The sequence below is a fragment of the Triticum aestivum genome, chromosome 3A, assembly GCF_018294505.1.
Source record: "Triticum aestivum cultivar Chinese Spring chromosome 3A, IWGSC CS RefSeq v2.1, whole genome shotgun sequence".
Classification (NCBI taxonomy): domain Eukaryota; kingdom Viridiplantae; phylum Streptophyta; class Magnoliopsida; order Poales; family Poaceae; genus Triticum; species Triticum aestivum.
In genome coordinates, this window is record NC_057800.1 from 513,871,522 (window position 1) to 513,890,536 (window position 19,015).

The 19,015-nt window shown below is 48.4% G+C and overlaps 3 protein-coding genes across 6 annotated transcripts; 1 reads left to right on the top strand and 2 right to left on the bottom strand.

Annotated features, from left to right (window-relative positions):
• Positions 1 to 8,970: 8,970 nt before the first annotated feature.
• Positions 8,971 to 13,184, bottom strand: LOC123061927 (putative RNA-binding protein YlmH). Of its 4 annotated transcripts, XM_044485213.1 has the most exons (13): positions 12,923 to 13,184; positions 12,745 to 12,845; positions 11,877 to 12,008; positions 11,695 to 11,768; positions 11,520 to 11,625; positions 11,352 to 11,420; positions 10,913 to 10,977; positions 10,706 to 10,804; positions 10,432 to 10,531; positions 10,231 to 10,273; positions 9,818 to 9,924; positions 9,319 to 9,496; positions 8,971 to 9,140 (listed from the first exon to the last, which is right to left on the bottom strand). In XM_044485213.1, the coding sequence occupies exons 1-11, from the start codon at positions 13,020 to 13,022 to the stop codon at positions 9,854 to 9,856; spliced, it is 960 nt and encodes a 319-aa protein (XP_044341148.1). In that variant the 5' UTR covers positions 13,023 to 13,184; the 3' UTR covers positions 8,971 to 9,140; positions 9,319 to 9,496; positions 9,818 to 9,853. The 4 variants fall into 4 exon arrangements, with proteins under 4 accessions (XP_044341148.1, XP_044341150.1, XP_044341149.1 ...); XM_044485215.1 differs by lacking the exon at positions 10,231 to 10,273; XM_044485216.1 differs by lacking the exon at positions 8,971 to 9,140 and having other exon boundaries at positions 9,421 to 9,496; positions 10,231 to 10,292.
• A 17-nt stretch (positions 13,185 to 13,201) lies between these two features.
• On the top strand, positions 13,202 to 14,507 carry LOC123061926 (pentatricopeptide repeat-containing protein At2g27800, mitochondrial-like). The gene has a single exon (XM_044485212.1). It carries the CDS (start codon positions 13,202 to 13,204, stop codon positions 14,381 to 14,383), a length of 1,182 nt encoding a protein of 393 aa, XP_044341147.1. The 3' UTR covers positions 14,384 to 14,507.
• A 505-nt stretch (positions 14,508 to 15,012) lies between these two features.
• LOC123061925 (dihydroorotase, mitochondrial) lies at positions 15,013 to 18,250 on the bottom strand. The gene is made up of 7 exons (XM_044485211.1): positions 17,551 to 18,250; positions 17,271 to 17,452; positions 16,765 to 16,901; positions 16,379 to 16,544; positions 16,183 to 16,299; positions 15,645 to 15,805; positions 15,013 to 15,427 (listed from the first exon to the last, which is right to left on the bottom strand). The coding sequence occupies exons 1-7, from the start codon at positions 17,787 to 17,789 to the stop codon at positions 15,224 to 15,226; spliced, it is 1,206 nt and encodes a 401-aa protein (XP_044341146.1). The 5' UTR covers positions 17,790 to 18,250; the 3' UTR covers positions 15,013 to 15,223.
• Between the last annotated feature and the right edge of the window lie 765 nt (positions 18,251 to 19,015).

Below are 19,015 nucleotides of genomic sequence, written 5' to 3' on the forward strand. Positions count from 1 at the left end.
AAACAAGGTGGAAAGATGTGGTCAGGTGACTTATAAGCTAAGTGACAACCAAACAGACGTGACTTATGAATCACTGGTTTTAAGGGCGAGTTCTTTTGGCAGCTTACAAAATAAGCCGCCTCCTCCTCAGCTTTTCCCATAAGCCGCCTCTCTTATTCATTAGGACTTCTAAATTAGTTATAGAATAACTAACTTAGAAGTCTCAACAAATTTTGAGGATGGCTTATTTTTTAATCTGAGAAAAGGCAACTTATTTTTTAAACCGTCCAAAAAAACTGGCCCTAAATCACCTGATTTATAAGTCAGGTGACTTATTGAAACCAAACAGATCCTTAGGCTTAGCACCAACCAAGGGAAAAAAAGAAGCGCCGTAATTTCATTTCAAGGTCGCGAAAGGCTGCAGTCTGCAGACAACGAAAAAGAAAAACAGAAGGGAGGTGGACAGGGATGGATGGATGCTCGCTCGCTCGCCTTTCACGGGCGTGCTCCAGTCAAACGGACCCAACAGAAGAACGGGAATGAGTGGATTCTTTTTCTTTTCCGTTCCGTTCCGTTGCCACGGTGCGGTGCATGCACTACTGCTTCGCTTTCGGCTTGTTTGTTTGACTTGTCGTCCGCCACCGTAATTATCACCTCACCCTGTCTATACCCGCTCGTACTACACTGTCCGCTGGTTTAATTTAATTAACCCGTGATCGATCGGATCGGGTCCGAGCGCTCCCCATGTTACTACGTGTTCGTAGACTAAATAATCAATCATGGTCATTAGTTCCTTTCATGTGACGACGGTGCGGCGAAATTAATAGATTCGGCTTAAGCTTGGAGGGGTGCCATGTGACGCCATTAACTCCGCGGAGCCACCCTTTATTAGGGTCAAATTTTGTGCTGGTACTCGTAGAGTGTATCTGTTTGTACTACGTACTACAGTAGCTAGGCAAAAGTTCTCGTGGAGCATGGGCGGATCTATGCGTGTAGACAAAAAAAAATGGCGCCCGGCGACACCTGATGCACTCGCGTCTTGTCCGAGTAGTAGTTTTGCTTTTTGAAGCGTCTTGTCGGATGCGTATTGTTGCCTTGCCTGCAAGTAGAAAAAGAAAGAAAAAAGCGAAGTGTCTTGTCGACGATATTTTGTAGCCACGCATTCTAATACTCCTTATGTAAAGAAATATAAAGTTTCTTTTTGAATAGGAGTAAAAAAATATCGTTGATCTTATATTTCTTTACGAACAGAGTAAAATTTACGAGCCATCGCTCTGTTGGCGCACTGTTCCGGCGACCCGATGTGAACTCAGGAGCAGACGGCGAGTAAGCTGAAGAGTGAAGATGCATGCACAACATAGGAGGAGGGGGAAAAGAAAAAGACAAGATGGGCAAATTCGTCGTGGTTTTGCTTGGAGTAGATTGAATTTGTCAGCAAAGGCTGCAGTCCATTCATAGTCCATCCGTGACCAAGCGTATGGCGCTGTGATCTGACAGCGACCATCGCGGCGTACCACCCCGCAAACTGAGTCATCTATTTTAGAACGAAGGGGGTATGAAGCAGTCGCCAGCGTCCCACTTGTCGGCCAGTGCCTTCTCCGGCGTCCGTAGTGCCTTCTCCGGCGTCCGTCTCCAGGATCCGGTTCCGGCACGATCGTGGTCGAGATCTTCCAACTGAAGCAGGGCGCGCCTATTACAGTGCCGAGGTGCTTCCAATTTCCAGCCTTTTCCTTTCTGAACTTTTCCAATTTCAAGCATTGATGTATCTTTTCTCCAACGAAATTAGCTCTTGTACGTACTGTACTACACTATACTAGCATCGCGAGTTGCTTTCAGCCCCCTTTTCCTCCCTACTCCTTAACCTGAGTCTTGTCGAGTTACTACTGGAACCATCCCTGCATACTTCAGGTCCACAGGTTAACGGACGCAGGCAGCGACAAAACTGCAGTCTGGCGGTCGTTGGCGCGCCATTGATTCCAAGCGTGTCCGTTTCCGCAAGTCCCGTGGCGGCAGCGACGGGTTCTCAACCGCGCGAATGGGAGGCCGAAACGTGCCAGGAAGAGACCGACCGCCGGCCAGCCGCGCCTTGAGGTCATCGACTGGTGGTGGTGAAAAAGCTGACTCTTATTTTGGGTCTACGAATTCACGGGCCCTGTGCAAAGCGGATCTAACGTGACCTACTGACCTCGCCACGTAAAAATATGATATGCAGCGTGCGGTGCAACGTCCCAGTTAGATGGATGCAGCGAATGAAGTCTACTATTCACATCGACAGCCTAACCACGACAAGACTACTTGGCCATGAATATTTCTTTGTGTGTGTGTGTGTGTGAATATTTCATCTTGCTCCATCATTAGACGGCACGCCCTTCCTTCCGGCTAGGCCATTGGCTGGGCAAAATAGGCTAGAATCACTCGAACTGGTCAAGTCTCCATGGGAATTTCAGTTGGGAAAGATGCAACGCATGCGCACAATTGGCTTTTTAGCAGAAGCAAAAGGGAGGCGTTGGTCTGGTGTGTTTTTAAAGTATGGCGAGCGTAGAATCCAAGGAAGCTTTACGCACATATTTTGGAGAAGCCGGGGTCAAGTCGATTCTGTCGTCCGACCAATCTTGTCCTACAAATGGCACATTCAGAACGGGTGTTTTTCCTCAAGGAAGGAGCGTCTGTTTTTCAACAGGTTGTTGGGCGGCAGAAAACAAGAGAAAAGCTAAGATAGGTACTACTTGGACTTGACTCTCCAGAGCGAGACGAATACGTGATCTAATCTACCTGCCGAAAAGAACAGCACCACGCCGGCTCAAAAAGTGCCAGTGGTAAAACTTGTCGTGCAAGGGTCCAAACTTGGGATGATTTTGCTGTGGAAAAGGGTGGCTCGCCCTTACCTGTCCCACTCATTCGGCCCACTACCACCAGCGTTTCATTTCACCGCGGCCCACTTTAAAGTAAGTCACCATGCCAAATGCCCCCTCTCTCTTTCACACCAAATGAATCAATCAAGCAACCACAACCACAATGATAAATAAACCCATCCATCTGGTCTCAAACTTAGCTCGGTTCTGAAACGGAATTTGCTCCCAGGTGGCCAGGTCAGGTCTATGGCGATGGGATAGGAGCATGTGAGTGAGCAGCCTTTTGGCATCACCTTCAGCAAAGGGAGGTAGCTGTAGCTGTAGTTCCCCGGCCAATTAATTGGTGGGCTTGAATCAAGCAACTCCTTGTCACAGGCTGTCAAGTTACTTCAATTAAGGTCCACAAGGTTGGGACACAGCTACAGCACTCCTTTAAAGAGCGTGCATGTGATACTCTACTGCTTTCTGCATAGACTAGTGGTATCCCAACTGGATCAGATTATGGAAGATATCTCCGTGAAAGGATGCGTAGGAGGGGCAAGTTATTGCACTTCGATGGAACCGGAGACCGGAGACTTGCCTACAGTGCTGCCTGGAACCATCCAATTAGCGTGATGGCGAAAACAGATAAGCATTTGAGATGAGCTTTAGCAGTCAGGTTCAGGTCTGCTGCCATGGCTTACAAAAGTGCAAGTCTTCCTAAGATATTTTGTGGTTTATTGGTCAACGGACGAGATGCCATGAGCATTGGTAGGTGCCTGGGATGATTCAACGACTCCTGGTTTTTGTACCCCAGAAAATGAGCCACTCCAGTGTTTTCGAGAAGGAACCTTGTGATAACAAAATTTATGCGACGGTAAGAGGCTTCGTGACTTTCAACACTGGGTCTTGCGATAATTTTGCAACTTGGTGTTCTAAAAAGAATAAGGTAGTTTTGCAACTTGGAAGTTGGAACGGAAGAATCGGTACAACGAATATAACCCTGCGCGAAGTCTCTAAAAAAAGGGAGTTGAAGTTACGACCCATAGTTATCAATCTACCCAAGTGCAAAGGTTTCCTATCATATCGTAGTCACGTCACATGATTCCTGATGACAGAAAATTGCTGAGGATGTTGTTTGCGAATCGCTCTTTAGTATGGATAGAAGAAACACATTTCCATTGTTTCCAAAAGATATACAGCGGTGCACGTCCCCACAGGAGCCTTTCCCGTGCGCCTCGCGACGATCAGCGGCATGGCCAAGATAAGGGAAGCAGGGTTGACCACCGCGGCAACCGCGACGGCCGTAGGCGTGCTGCATCGCCGGCGCCCCTATCCTCTTGGGCTCCGGCGCCGACTGCGACCCCGAGGCTAGCGCCCTGGAGATGGGTCGAGCCCCTCCGGCCACGGCTCTGGCTGCTCCTGTGGAGGCTCGTGGTCGCAGCCCGTCTAGGCACGCGCGCCCTGGCAGTGCCAGGCGGGACTCAAGGGACGCCCGCACTCCTCCGGCTTCGCCGCCTCTCTCTCCCACGTCCGTGCTCCGCTCACCACCCCCTCCAAGCGTGACGAGGCTAGGGCTGCTACAGAGGCCATTCAAGAGAGGAGTCCAGCACTCATTGAGCTTTGCTCGCCGGTCTCCATGTTGAGCCCCCTCCTCCACGTCTCGCCAGTACGCCCTCCCGGCTTTGAGGCATCTCCTACACCACCCCTCCTCAGCAGTGGCCCCCTGCAGCGAACCCCGACCTCTCCACGGGCTCGTAAACGTGCAGATGATGATGTGTTGCCGGCGGGGCTTGCTGAACTACTTGTGCCAAGCCTGGGGGTGGCTCTCCCGGAGCCGTTGTTCTGTGCTCGCCAGCCTGCGTTGTTGATGTGTGCTTCGGATCTCCCTCCTTCCCCTGCTTCAACACCACCCAGGAAGCCGACAACCCGCCGGAAAACTCTCGCTGGCGTGAAGATCTCCAAGGTGGGTGGCCTCTTCCTGCAGAGGATCAGGCGCCCTGTTGTCCTCGCAGCAACGACGTCGGCGGCACAGGCGGCTGAGCAGTTTATTGGCCGCAGCCCGGGCATCATCAAGAACGGGCAGGACGTCACCACTGCCACCCTGGATGCCTTCGCTGTAAAGTTCAAAGAGCAGCTTCTTCCTGATGTAATTGTGGCCATGAGAGAGTTCTTTGAGCTAGACAATGGGGCTGTTACAGCAGTGGAAGATGCTCTGATCGAGCATGGTGGAGCAGGGGTCCTCGACACTGTGGGAGCAGATGTTTCCGCGGGCTCGCTGGATGTGAACGCCTGAGGTTTAGATCTTGTAGTAGCTGCTGCTGGGTGCATTGTTCCTCATGTTAGTGCAACATCTGTTGTTTTGTAAGGGTCTGTTCCAGTTCAAGGGCAATAGCTCTGTTTGTGGAAGAACTACAACTCCGTACGTGGTTTGTACCAGTTCAAGGGCAATAGCTCATGTTAGTGCAACTATGTACGTGGTTTCGTCCATTTGGCCTTGTGCTAGTCCATGCTTCCATCTTGTTCATGCATGTGTGCGCCCCCATCATGGGCTTCATCCAAACCTCAGGGCCACCTTACTTTCCAATGACAGTACAACCGATAAACACAATTAGCTGGAACGTGCGGGGGCTTAATTGCCCAGACCGAAGAGCTACTGTTAAAGCAACGCTTGCCGACTCCTCCTGCCAGCTTGTCTGTCTTCAGCAGACTAAGTTGAGTGTTGTCGACAAATTCATCGTTGCGTCACTTGGGGGAAACAGACTGGGTGGCTTTGCCCAGCGTCCGGCGAACGGAACTAGGGGCGGTATCCTATTGCTATGGGATGAGAATCTACTTGATGCTTCCGACTTTGTCACCTCTGCATACTGTATTTCTGCCACGTTCTGTATACGTGCTTCTGGCTCCTGCTTCAAGCTCACTTCGGTCTATGGCCCCACTGATTCCTCGTGCAAAGATGCTTTTTTTGCGGAGTTGCTCAACCACAAACCACCTACGGATGTGGCTTGGTTGGTTGCCGGGGACTTTAACCAAATTTACCGAGCCAGGGATAAGAACAAGAGGAACGTCAACACGAGCAGAATTAACCGCTTCCGGTCGACGCTTCATTCCTGTTAACTCAAGGAAATCCACCTCCAGAACAGACGCTTCACTTGGAGCAACGAACGCGCCAATCCCACATTGTGCAAGCTTGATTCCTTCTTCTGCAATGCCGGGTGGGACACCACTCACAACAATCACTTGTTACATGCCCTCTCGTCTTCCCTCTCTGACCATTGCCCTCTGTTGCTCGCCGATGACAAGGGCCCTAGGCGCCCGCGTACATTCAGATTTGAGAATTTCTGGGTATCTTTGCCCGGATTTCACGAGGTCGTTCTTGATGCTTGGGCGGAGAGGGTGAGTCATTCTGAACCGTACCAGGTCCTCCACCATAAGCTCAAAAAAACGGCGCTCCGCCTTGCTCAGTGGAGCAAGCGTATCTTCTCCAAGGCCAAGGTGCAGCTCCATGCAGCCAACATCATCATCCTCCGCCTGGACATTGCGCAAGAGGAGCGACTGCTATCCCCGGAGGAGCTTGACCTACGCTCTAGGCTTAAGAGGCGCGTGATTAGTCTTGCGGTTCTAGAGAGGGCAAGAAAGAGCCAATGCGCTAGGATTGCGAACCTGAAGGATGGGGATGCTAACACAAAATTTTTCCACCGCCGCATCAACGCTAGGAGAAGGAAAAATCACATCCATAGGATAAAAAACGCACAAGGCTGGGTCACCGACCATAAGCAAAAAGAGGACATCATCCATAACCACTTTGCCGAGGTCATGGGCAGAGCAAGCACGAGCTGCGTTGACCTTAATTGGGATGAGCTTAATATCCAGTCGCATGACTTGGATGATCTCGGTGATCCCATCACTGAGGATGAGGTTTTGGCGGCCATAAAAGCAATGTCGGGGGACAAGGCTCCCGGGCCGGATGGCTTCACGGGCATCTTCTTCAAACGTTGTTGGGAAATTATTAAGCATGATCTCATGCGGGTCATCCAGAGCTTTGACTCGCTCCACACATCCCACTTGCAATGGCTCAACTCGGCCAATGTGGTGCTTTTGCCCAAGAAGGAGGGGGCGGAGGGAGTCTCTGACTATAGGCCTATTAGTCTTGTCCATGCCATGGCCAAGATTATCGCCAAGATTCTTTCCCTGCGGCTTGCCCCTCACATGGACGTTCTCGTCTCCAATGCCCAAAATGCTTTCATAAAGAAGAGGAGTATCCATGACAACTTCATGTATGTGCGCAATTTTGCGAGATAGTTGCACAAGCGCAAGACTTCAGCCCTCCTCTTCAAGCTTGACATTAGAAAAGCTTTCGACTCGGTCAAATGGGAATACATCCTCGACTTATTACAACGCAAGGGGTTTCCTTGCAAATTCCGGAATTGGATCGCCGCTCTACTCTCATCTTCCTCTTCGCGCGTTCTCCTCAATGGGCTTTCGGGCCCCCCGATCAAGCACGGCCGCGGGTTTCGTCAAGGGGACCCAATTTCACCTCTACTGTTCGTCCTTGCAATTGACCCCCTTCAACATATCCTCGACATCGCAACTCACAAGGGCATCATCCATAGGATCCGCGGCCGCGGCGTCATGATGAGAACCTCCCTCTATGCGGACGACGCGGCCATCTTCATGGCCCCAATCAAGCAGGACATTGATAACCTCTCAGTCATCCTAAGGGGTTTCGGCGAGGTGACGGGACTCTGCACCAACTTCCGCAAGAGCTCGGTTGTGCCCATTCGATGCAGCCACCTTCCTCTGGAGCATATTCTGAGTAGCATTCCGGCGACCCGCGCCGCTTTCCCAATCAAATATTTGGGCCTCCCGCTCTCAGTACGACAACTTCGGAAGGTCGACTTCCAGTATCTTGAAGACAAGGCGGCCGAAAAATTAGTAACTTGGGAGGGACAAAGCATCACAACTATTGGGCGCACTACCCTTGTCAGATCGGTCATCACCTCTCAAGCGGTCTTCTCCATCACATCTCTCATCGTGCCACATGGCACACTTCATAATATCAACAAGATTGAGAGGGCCTTCCTCTGGTCAGGGTCGGACAAGACGACCGGCGCAAAATGTAAGGTCAATTGGGACATGGTCTGCAGGCCTACGATCTATGGAGGCCTGGGCATCCTCAACACCGACAAGTTTGCTCGGGCCTTGCGACTAAGGTGGCCATGGTACGAATGGAAGGAGCCTACCAAGCTTTGGGTTGGCTTGGGCAACCCGTGCACCGACGAAGATATGGATTTCTTCTATGCCTCCGCCACAATCATCGTTGGCAATGGTGCAAAAACACCATTCTGGGACTCCCCGTGGTTGCTTGGCCGCAAGCCCAAGGATATTGCCCCTCTTATTTTTCAAGCCTCAAAAAGGAAGAGATCGACGCTTCGCCAGGCCCTGCGAGGGAACGCTTGGATGACCCACATCAAGCATGCCACTATTGTCTCCGCCGCACACATCCAGGAACTTTTCTCGCTTTGGGCACTTGTGCATGACTTCCATCTTGACGATCACGTTGAGGACGACATTGTTTGGAAACATGCTGATGATGGGCAGTACTCGGCGTCCACAACTTATAAGGCGCAATTCCTTGGCCTGACGCACTCGCCCATTCACCACATGGTTTGGAGAGCTTGGGGCCCCCTAAGGTCAAATTCTTCGCCTGGTTGACCTTGCAAGACCGGAACTGGACCGCCGACCGGTTGGTGCGGCATGGTTGGGATAACTGTGGGCTTTGCCCTCTTTGCAAACGTGAGCAAGAATCGGGCATCCACCTCTTCGTTAAGTGCCGCTTCTCCATTAGGCTCTGGCGATCGGTCATTGACAAGTTTGGTCTTGTGCACATGGACACCTCCAATTGGCACCTTGAGGATTCCCTCATGCAATGGTGGGATAAAAGGACCGACATGCGAAACCCCAATAGACGAGCGATGGCCTCCCTCACCATGCTCGTCTCTTGGACTATTTGGAACGAGAGAAACGCGCGGGTGTTTCGTAACAAGAGCACGCCGCCGCCTATCCTGCTCCAAAATATCGTGCTTGAGGCAAAATTATGGGTTACGGCAGGTGCTAAGAAACTAGGGTGTTTTGTTGTACGAGAGTAATTGCCATGCCGTGTTGCAAGGGCGCTTGTAAAAACTCTAAACTCTATTCTCCTCTTATTTAATGGATGAGGCAAATCTTTTGCCTTCGTTTCAAAAAAAAAGATATACTTTTTGTTCGCCTTTTTGCCCTAAAGCAGATTGAGTCCTCACACGAGTTGGAGTTCACAGAGGGACTTCGATCCTACAAAATACCAAAAAGACTACATCAGTGGTAGCTGCCACATGAAGAACTATGATGAAAGAAAGCAGATTTTCCAAGCCTATGTGCAGCTACCCATCTTTGCGTATATGATACTCCTACCATTTACTTCATAAATACTGAAAACATATGGACTTGCAACTATAAGCGAATTGCGTACCTTCTAAATTTCATTCTCAATTTGATCTGGACTTTAAAGATAAGCTGTCACATATACTTTACATGTACTGTCCACTTGTCCTTTTCTCTTCTAAATATTATGGATCAGTTTCATCGTAAATATTCGCAGGCAGCTGCAGCCCTTGTGCTTGTGTAAGCAACTGAGCACTTCGCAAACTCTGAAAGCAAAGTGCACAGTAAAGAGTAGAAGAGTGAAATCCAAAATAGGGTAAGCACACATATCATAAATAAATTGTTTTTTCCATCATAGTATGATCTTTTATACTGCCTCAGTGATGACTTAGCAATACAATTACACCCTAACAATATACTCACGAGTTTCTTTAGAAATGTTGAACCCAGCTAATTTAAGCAAAATGAAGTAATTACTTGATGAATCTTAGAATTATACTGTACTAAGCAGAGCGAAATTTTCAGCTTTACTATTTGAATCGTGAACAAGAGAATTTTCTTCAAATAGTAGGTATCAAAATGCATACCACGAGTCAGGTATTCTTCAGAGAACAATTGATCAGTCACGGGCCTACAAATATTGAATCAACTGAACGACATATTTGCCTTTCTTCGTAGTCACGATTTCCCCAATCTACAGGAAATAATGACTTGAAGTAACTCAAGCATATAACAGAGATTTGAAAATATATTAGACATCTCTAGTAGCATGCATACATCTTCCATAGCATGCTATAAGGGGTATTTCTGCATATCATATAATGCAAAGATCTAGGAGTAATTGTCAGCATATATCAACAAATATATTATGAATATAAGTGGACAGCCAAGGTTGTAATTTTTCCATTTAACATTTTGGAGTATGGTTCACAGAATAAAGAAGGAAAGGATTAAAACAACAACAAACACTAAACATATAGAATGGGCGGTCCAACTTAACTGCATACAGAATACAATGCAAGGCCCAACATATTCTCAAAAACCTGCACTGGTGGAATGCCTCTCAACCACCAGAAAAATTGTTCCATCAGAGTAAACTAGGTGCAACAGTAACATCATAATTTTATCCTAATTTGCTCGAGAGAATTCAAGACTCATCAAGCATTTATTCAAAAAGACAATAACTGGTGATTGATTTTACCTTTAATCTCCCCATCCCACTGACAGAAACAACATCCCCAGCCTTGAGGGTAGCTCCACTTTTCGAAACCAGTGACCAATTCACACGAACATCTCCAGAACTTACCAAACAGAAAAAGAAACTTACAATGAATTGCATTGTGCACGGTAATTAGAAAAACCAACAGGCTAACAGCACTGTCCAAAATAAGATAAGAATGTCCAACTATTCATGTTAAGGTAAAGAAAAGCCTTACTGAACATAAAGTAACAAATTATCAGCTCAAAGTTCATACCTGATCATGCTACCAAGCTTTGTGCGTGATATTTTAAATCCTGCACTGGCCACAGCATCAACCCGAAGTGATGATTCTACAGTTTTAAAAGATTTGGTCCTGCAGGGCAGTGCTGAGCAGCTTATTCCAGGGTATTACATCATAAGTTGTTGTGATCTTAAGAATGCAGTATATACACTAAGATCCATGATGACATGTGAAACAAACCTTGGTGGCTCATACTCTATAGCAAGCAAGGGAATCTGGGTGCATGAAACACCAACTTTCCCCACCTGTTCAATAAAATATCATTCACAGTAAACCATAATTAGAAGAATCTGCACTTCCAACAAGGAAAATAATACTCAAAAAAATCATAAACAACAGTCAAAGTTCATGGGGAGATTCTTCGCGGACAGATTTGGGTCAAAACTCACAAATATAAAAGGCTAACATAAAAAGAACAAAGATTTTCAGCGATCTAAGCGGACATAAAAATTAAGATCGCAATGTGCTCTAATTTCTTAAAATGTCGAGTAAAAATAAATACATCAGCATGTAATATCTCAGATCTGCTCCATTATATAAACATAGGCACACAAGTGGGAGTATGCACATCCAGCTTGCGCAAACGAAAAATTGGCAACATAATTTGTGAGATACCTACCTTTTCTAGTGTGGAAGTCAGATAGTCAACAAGCTCTGGATCAACAAGGACCTGAGCACCTCTTTCCCCCTAACAGAAAAGCAAAGAGACAGCTCAAATGGTGATAAGATGGAAAAAGAAAAACTGGACACCGCATCAGGGAAATGAGTATTTGTGGAAAGTGTGGACCTGTAAAAGTATATCTCCAACTTTCTCCCTTGTAATTCCTGCCCCAAGAATAGCACCGAGAAAATCACCATGAGAACAGGGTTCCAATCGGAAATTCCCGGAGATGCTGGGAAAGGTTTAAAATTCAGTTTACATAACAGATAGTGGTGGCTACAATATATAAATTCTTGAAAACCTCAAAGCAGCAACTACATCTGGGTCACTTCTCATAGAGTCTGGATGCCCAACTGAAATTCGGCACCGCTCAGCCTAGATGGATATGAAGATGAGAAAAACAAGGTATATAGGTTAATATAAGCTATTATTCACGTAAAAATGGTAGCTATCAACAACTCCTTTGATTGTATTGAATTCCACCTGTGGATAGCCCCCCTGAGCTACTGCTTTGATATCAGCAAACTTTTCAATTGCTAGCATAGCCTCCGCTATGATAGGTGGCGTAAGAAAACTGGTGTGGAAGACATCTCTTCGTTGGGAAGCCCTTTGTGCCTGCATACGCTTGATGTCAGTACAAATTCATGAACTTAAGAACTAATGATCATGTAACTGTAACCCCAGTAATTTTCTCAATATAAAACAGGGTGATATGCCTTCTCTTGGAAATGGACTAACTACGGTACTGGAACAAATTTACTGAAAAGCCATGTGGTAACCTCATGGTACATTGTTAATATGCAAAAAGGCAGTTATGTTATGTTATGTTCTACTAAGCATCATGTGACACTATAGGATATCAGGATCAACTTTGTATTTCCTCCCTACAGCTTATCCGTACATCTATTCACCAATTCTAGAACTCCTGCCACTTGGTATACCTGGGAAGAAGCAATTTTATTCTCTTCCTACAAAGGCACCAGTCAATATGATTGAAAGGTTATGTTTTCACACACCAAATGGACAATTAATTGACTTTTTCTTCATGCTTCAATAGCGAAACAGCTAACAGGAAGCACATCTCATTTCCCCTAATTTTCATGTACTAAAAATACTCTCTTAGAGAGGAAGCATCAGCCTATTAGAACACAGCCTGAAGCTCATGAATAGTGGGAAGAAGTCTAAAATTCCATCGAGGCACAGTTCGTCGACAGGCCAAGTATCCGCACTATCATCAACCATCTAATCTCAGTAAACGGGGCAGTCAATAGAACTGTTTCACGTCGAACTAGACTCTGACGGAGGTTCAATGGAAAATACAAATGTGCTAGAATGAAGAAAAAGAGATAACCATATCCAGAATGTCCATGACTTCCTCGATTACATGCCTGTGCACGCCCCACTTATCTCCGACTGCGGCCGCCGAGACGGCGAGGGCCAGGTCACACCGCCCTGCGCACGGCGGCCAAGCCTTAGACAGACAGCTCAATCAGAGCATCAGACCGACCGGGCAATGGGTTAGGGCTTACCTCGCGCGAAGAAGCGGAGTGGCGTGGCGATAGCGCGGCGCGGGCAAGGGCAGTGGAGGAGTCGCCGGAGAGGGCTTGCCAAGGCGACCGCGGCGGCCATCCTTTCTGCAAGCCGACCAGGCCGCCTGTGCTCTGAGCCTCTGTGATGTGATGTGAGCGTGCCGTGCTTGGTGGCGGTTGCCTAACCGGGTGCGGGATTGTGTTGTGCCGTCTGTGGCCTTTTGTGGGTTCTGTGGAGTGTACTGGTGTTGCAGTATCCCCGCCGCCGCCGCCGCCGCGATGAGCACGCTCCTCCGGCGCATCCTCTGCAGCACGCCCGCCGGCGCCTCCCTCTCCCACCGCCTCCCCTTCGCCACCTCGTCCCGCCGCACCCCGCACCGCTTCCGCCGCAGCCACCGCGCGCCCAGCCAGTCGCCGTCGCCCGACGCCGTCTCCGCCGCCGTCGCCTCCCTCCCCTCCCGCCTCACCCCGGCCGTCCTCGCATCCTCCCTCGCCTCCACCTCTGACCTCCGCCTCCTCTTCCCGCTGCTCACCCACTCCCTCGGCCGGCCCACCTTCCGGCCCGACCCGGGGCCCTTCCTCGTCGCCGTCAAGCGCCTGGGCGCCGCCCAGCTCTACCACGAGTTCGACCGCACCTGCGCCCTCTTCTTCTCCCTCCTCCCGTCCCTGCCGTCCCCGGGGCCCCTCCTCAGGGCCGCCCTCTACTTCTACTGCGAGTTCCGCAAGCTCGGCAAGGCGTTCCACGTCTACACCCTCATGCGCGCCTCCGCCGACCCGGCCGCGCGCCCCGCCGCCGACACCTACCACGCGCTCTTCACGGCGCTGCTGTCGCGCGGGGGCAACGACTCCATGGTGCACTACATGTACATGGACACCGTCTCGGCGCTGTTCCGGCAGATGCTGGAGGAGGGCGTCCCGCCGGACACCCGGGCGCTCAACGTGCTCGTCAGGGGCTACGCGCAGTCGCTGCACCTCAACGACGCGCTGCGCGTGTTCCACCAGATGGCGCCCGTCTACGGCTGCCAGCCGGACGGCCTCACGTACAGCTACCTGGTGCGCGGGCTGAGCGCGCAGGGCCGCACCAAGAACGCCCGGGAGCTGTTCGACGAAATGCGGGGCAAAGGGATGATGCCGACGGAGCCGTCCTGCAACGCGTTCGTCAGCGCGCTCGCCGTGGCCGGGGAGGCCGCGGAGGCCGAGCGGGTGATGTGGGATATGGCCAGGGCGGGGGCGGTGGTGGATCATATCACGAGGAGGGCGGTGGTGGAGGAGCTGGGGAGGGCCGGGAAGAGGGACGACGCTGAAAGAGTGGTCAGGGAGATGGAGGAGATGGGCATGCTCAGAGTCGCCGAGCGGCGAGAGCTCCTCGCTTCCATCCAAGACGACGAGGACGGCGACGATGGCATGGATGCTGCTGTTGAGAGCACGAGAGGTGGTGATCGGCGACGACGACAAAGTTAGCAGAGAATTCAGCAGCTGCATTGGATGTTTTATCTGCATTGGATTTTTTTTTTTACTATGATTCTCGAGTATCCGTTCACAAATGTAAGATGTTTTAGGTATGTCAATATAGTCTATATTTGAATTGAAATGAATGAACAAGCACACTAAAACTAGAACGTGTCTATATACATTTGATTTAGAAAAAAAGAGGTTACTGTAGGACATCTTATATTTGTGTGGAGGGAGGAACAGAGTCATGTGTGCAATGTGCCCACAACGATACATGCGAGTTGAAAACGGATCGTGTAATTGAATGTTAGTAAGTTTGAAGAGTTAAAATATCTTGAATTATCACCTGCAACTACGCGCGAACAACACGTCTTTTAAACACGGGGTGGAATGAAAGAGACGAGGAATATACCAGGGAACTGGCTAAATTCTTCTTCTCGTATTGTTGTGCGTAATATGAGCACCAACCTGTTGGGTAGAGCTATGCCGACACAACTCTACGCACGCCTTTGACGCCATGGCTGTGGCTGCCGCTTCACCTGCCGTGCCAATCGACTCAACAAGACTCGCACGCAAATAGTATCAGCTTACCCTTTCATCTTCTGATGAGGTTTTAGTGCAATCCACTGAAATGCAGATAACTCAACAAGAACCTCTTTTCTTTTATTCAGACGAAGACTTTTTCGCTCTTGCTTCGAATAAGTTGCTCTTACAAAGTTGCTTTTAGGAATCCCACACGGGGTAAGTTTACAACCAAAACCATGTTTGTCAGGCTCATTCTACTTTAAAGGGGGAGATGGAACGGCTCCACTTATTGTTTCTCCCCCAAATGGATCGTCTGTAATTTGCTTATTCTTCAGGCTGATCGGACGGAAGCCATTCCAGAGTGTTGCCGGTGGACATAGGCACAATCACCCCTGAACCGTACGCATAAGTTGCAGGCACTTTCCAGGGGCTCCTTCTCAGAACAATCTTTGATGTGTTCCTTGGGAGTCCATAAAAATCTGGCCCATTGAAGCTTGTAAACGCCTCTAGCTTATCAAGAGCACCGACCTGAAACAGGACAAAATATGTCCAAAAAACAGATTAGTAAGAAATCCTAACATTTTCATGTCGGATAGAGTAGTTCTTTGCCTATAAGATTGTGATAGACTTTTTGTAGCTGAGACAATTATAACAGTAGTTTCTAGTAAGATGATAACGATCCAGGCCAAAGAAAATACTGAACTCCAATGAGAGAGAGAGAGAGAGAGAGACAGAAATATATTACCTCTTCAAATACCTTCGCATAAAGAGAAAGAGCAACAGGAGCGCTATATATTCCTGCACATCCACAGGAACACTCCTTCATCCGTTTATCATGGGGAGCACTGTCAGTGCCAAGAAAGTATTGTCTGCTCCCACTTGTTACAGCAGAAACAATAGCTTGCCCTGGGGTAGAAGATTCAGAGACAATTAAACACATTGGATGTTGTAGAAAGAAGAAAAGGGAAATTGATCATATTTTCTACCAAGCACATCACTAGTGTTATCCTACAAATAAAGGTGCACTTTTGATAATAAAAGAATGCAATGAAGTCCAAAGCCATGTTCATATATTCGAAATTGTAATGCTGGCAAAGAATATAAGCATCAAAGGAATATGACAACGTAATGCGAGAATAGCAATGTTGTAGATCTAGTCTTTTACTGCTGAAGGAATATCCAAGCCTATGTTTTCTACCATAAATATTTCAGTGAGAGTAACTAATGGTAGGGCAGACTGGAAACTTATGTGGGTTAGGGACACGAGAGTGACCGGAACATACTGTGAGTTTCTCTCTTCAGCACTGGCAAGCAATAATTGTGAGGCTGTAAACCACCCTGAAACAACGCATTCCTGTTTAGAAGGAGATGCTGTGGAGTCACTGTTGCAGCAACATGACCTGAAAACACACAAAAGAAATGTAAGAACCACGTATAGGGAAAAACAGAAGTATTAATGATCATTGTAAGAGCGCATACCTTCTTTGCATGATTCTACGAAGTTCACTGCATCCATCGTAGTGATATGTTCCATAACGATTTTCAGCTGTGGAAGTTTTTGTACAAGTGGTGCTAATATTTTCTCAATGAAGACCTTCTCACGGTCAAAGGTATCGACATGAGGATCTGTGACTTCTCCATGAACCTGAAGGAAATGAAAAATAGCCATAAAGGTGAATATGTTGGCATTGACCGTACAGGTATCAATATTACTAACTCTGATGAACATCTTTTTGATAATTTTGGTACTGTCAAGGCAACAAATGGCAAGCCCATTTAATATCTGAAGTAAAGCTAGAGACCAACTTGGCAGATGAACCAAAACTTTGGGGTTCTGTGTAGGGAGAAGAACAATAACTACTTACAAGTAAAGGCATTTCCTGCTTAACCATCTCTTCAAGGACAGGCAAGCATTTCCCCAAAATATCAGTTACGCCATCTTGGGAGTTAGTAGTTGCTCCAGCAGGATACAACTTGACAGAAAAAACCACACCACTCTTTCCTACAAACCAACAAAACAAACATGGCATGCAAAATAAACATTATGATCCATCACTTCATAATTTATGAGTCATGACTGAAGGAGGAGCAGAACATTTACAAGATGAATCAGAATCGTTAAGGGAATAACCATAATCACGTTAATAAATCTTATTCTAGCTTCTAACATGCACTAACAATGTGGTAACAAACTCATCGTGTGTATGCACATCAAAACTAACAAACAATAGGGCTGACTATAAATTTGGTTTTTTGCTAGTTGGGAGACAGATATAGATATTTGATAACCAGGAGACGCAATCATGAAGTACACACAGCAAAAAAAAAAAAAAACAGCTAAAGAACCAATTTCGGTAGGGAGAATCCGTACTTGCAATCTTAATTTCTTCCGGGCTAGTGCTGTCCGTGAGGTAGAGCGTCATGAGCGGCACGAAGCTGCTGCCGGGAGGCAGCGCCTTCATGATCTCATCTCTGTACGCGATCGCACGTGACGTTGTTGTAACCGGGGGCTTCAGGTTGGGCATGACGATGGCTCTCTGAAAGTGCCTCGCGCTGCCACAGAGCACACAACAAAACACAGAGGCCCTGCCTGTTAAGCTCTTTGAGGCATTGCACCGAACAGTAAGAGTGCACTAGCAGAAGGAGGAAACCTGTGGGGGAGCACAGCGGCCATCACGTCGCCGTCGCGGAGGTGGAGGTGCCAGTCGTCGGGGCGCGTGATGGTGAGCTCCTGCGTCGCCGAGGAGGCCATGGCGCTCGCCCTCGTGTTCGGGCGGTGGCGAGGAGGGTGGACTCGGACCCGGTGCTGGGGCGACGGCCGCGGGAAGGAGACCAGAGGCTTCAGATGCGGGTTCGCGGAGACGGCGGCGGTGGTGATCGCGAACTGCATTGACTTGGCGGCTTTATTCGGATTCGGTTTGGCCCTCCTCCGGTGGCGAGTCCGGCGTGGAGCAGCAAGAGGCGTGGGCGTTTGGTGGGTAGAAACCGAAGATTCGGTTGGTGTAGTTCGGTGTTTGGCTCGGTTAAGTAATTTCGAACCCAAAATGACGAACGAAATTAGAAAAAAAAACCGACAATTTGGCTCAGTTTTTGGATTCTGCCGGAGTACCCGGGAGCTCCTCCGCCGTGTGCAGGCGTGCAGCGACGTAGGGACCGAGGCAGCGCGCTACGGGAGTACGGGTCTACGGTGGTCGGAGGCTGGAGAGAAGCAGAGAAGGTGACGCGACGGTAAGTGGCAGCGCGCGGCGAAGGCGGGGGAGGAGCCAGCAAGGAGGCGGCGCGACGGGAGTGGCGAGCGTGCGTGCTGGCCGTGCGCCTGGCTGGTGCGGTGGGTTGTGCGCCAAGGCGATGGCCAAGGCACACGGGTGCGCGGGTATGGGACGTGTAGAGCAATACCATACACATACCATGTAGTTAATGGGTATAAAATTTTACCCATATCCGTACCCACGGGTATGAAACTTTATCCGTACTCATACCCGGCGGGTATCCATACCCATTGGGTACCAATGAGTAGATTAAATAATACACAAGTTATTTACAATTTCACATTCATCGATATCACATTTGACCAAAAAATATTTATCTCAATTCAGTAACAGATAGATGGGTACATAACAATTATCTCAATTCAAATTAACAATTGATAACAACTTTAAGATAGGTTCACAATCTCATAACACATTTCACAGGTAGGGTAAACATGTCAGTATAAAGGGACAGGGTATGGATATATCCATGGGCACAAAACTATACCCGTACCCTACCCATGAGTTAACGAGTAGGGTACGAATACTACCCATGGGTATAAAATTATGCCCATACCCTATCCATGCGGGTACGGTATCCGCGGGTACCCATACCCATGGGTAAAATTGCCATCTTTAGTGCGCGGGGCTATTTTTGTCTTTTTTTATTGGTTGAGCAAAGTGCGTGAGGATTTTTCTTTTTAACGTAGTGCAAACGCAAGCGCTCGCCTTAAAATTTTATGAAGTGACCTTAAGCGTCTCTTCCCACTGAAAACGTGTTGGCGAAAAACCTGAAATAAATACAGGATAAATACGAGCACCAGAATTTAAACTCTGATGGACTGGGATACCACCGTCCACCCATCAT

Bases quoted from the DNA above. Each gene is read 5' to 3' on its own strand.
- LOC123061927 (XM_044485213.1), bottom strand. From the start codon at position 13,022: ATGGCCGCCGCGGTCGCCTTGGCAAGCCCTCTCCGGCGACTCCTCCAC. The intron at 11,769-11,876 runs GTGGAATTCAAT...ATATCCATCTAG, and splicing joins CTCAGGGGGGCTATCCACAG to GCTGAGCGGTGCCGAATTTC. The intron at 10,805-10,912 runs GTTTGTTTCACA...ACTGCCCTGCAG, and splicing joins ATAGAGTATGAGCCACCAAG to GACCAAATCTTTTAAAACTG.
- LOC123061926 (XM_044485212.1), top strand. From the start codon at position 13,202: ATGAGCACGCTCCTCCGGCGCATCCTCTGCAGCACGCCCGCCGGCGCC.
- LOC123061925 (XM_044485211.1), bottom strand. From the start codon at position 17,789: ATGCAGTTCGCGATCACCACCGCCGCCGTCTCCGCGAACCCGCATCTG. The intron at 15,806-16,182 runs GTATGTTCCGGT...CTTCTACCCCAG, and splicing joins GCTGAAGAGAGAAACTCACA to GGCAAGCTATTGTTTCTGCT. The intron at 15,428-15,644 runs GTAATATATTTC...GTCCTGTTTCAG, and splicing joins ATGCGAAGGTATTTGAAGAG to GTCGGTGCTCTTGATAAGCT.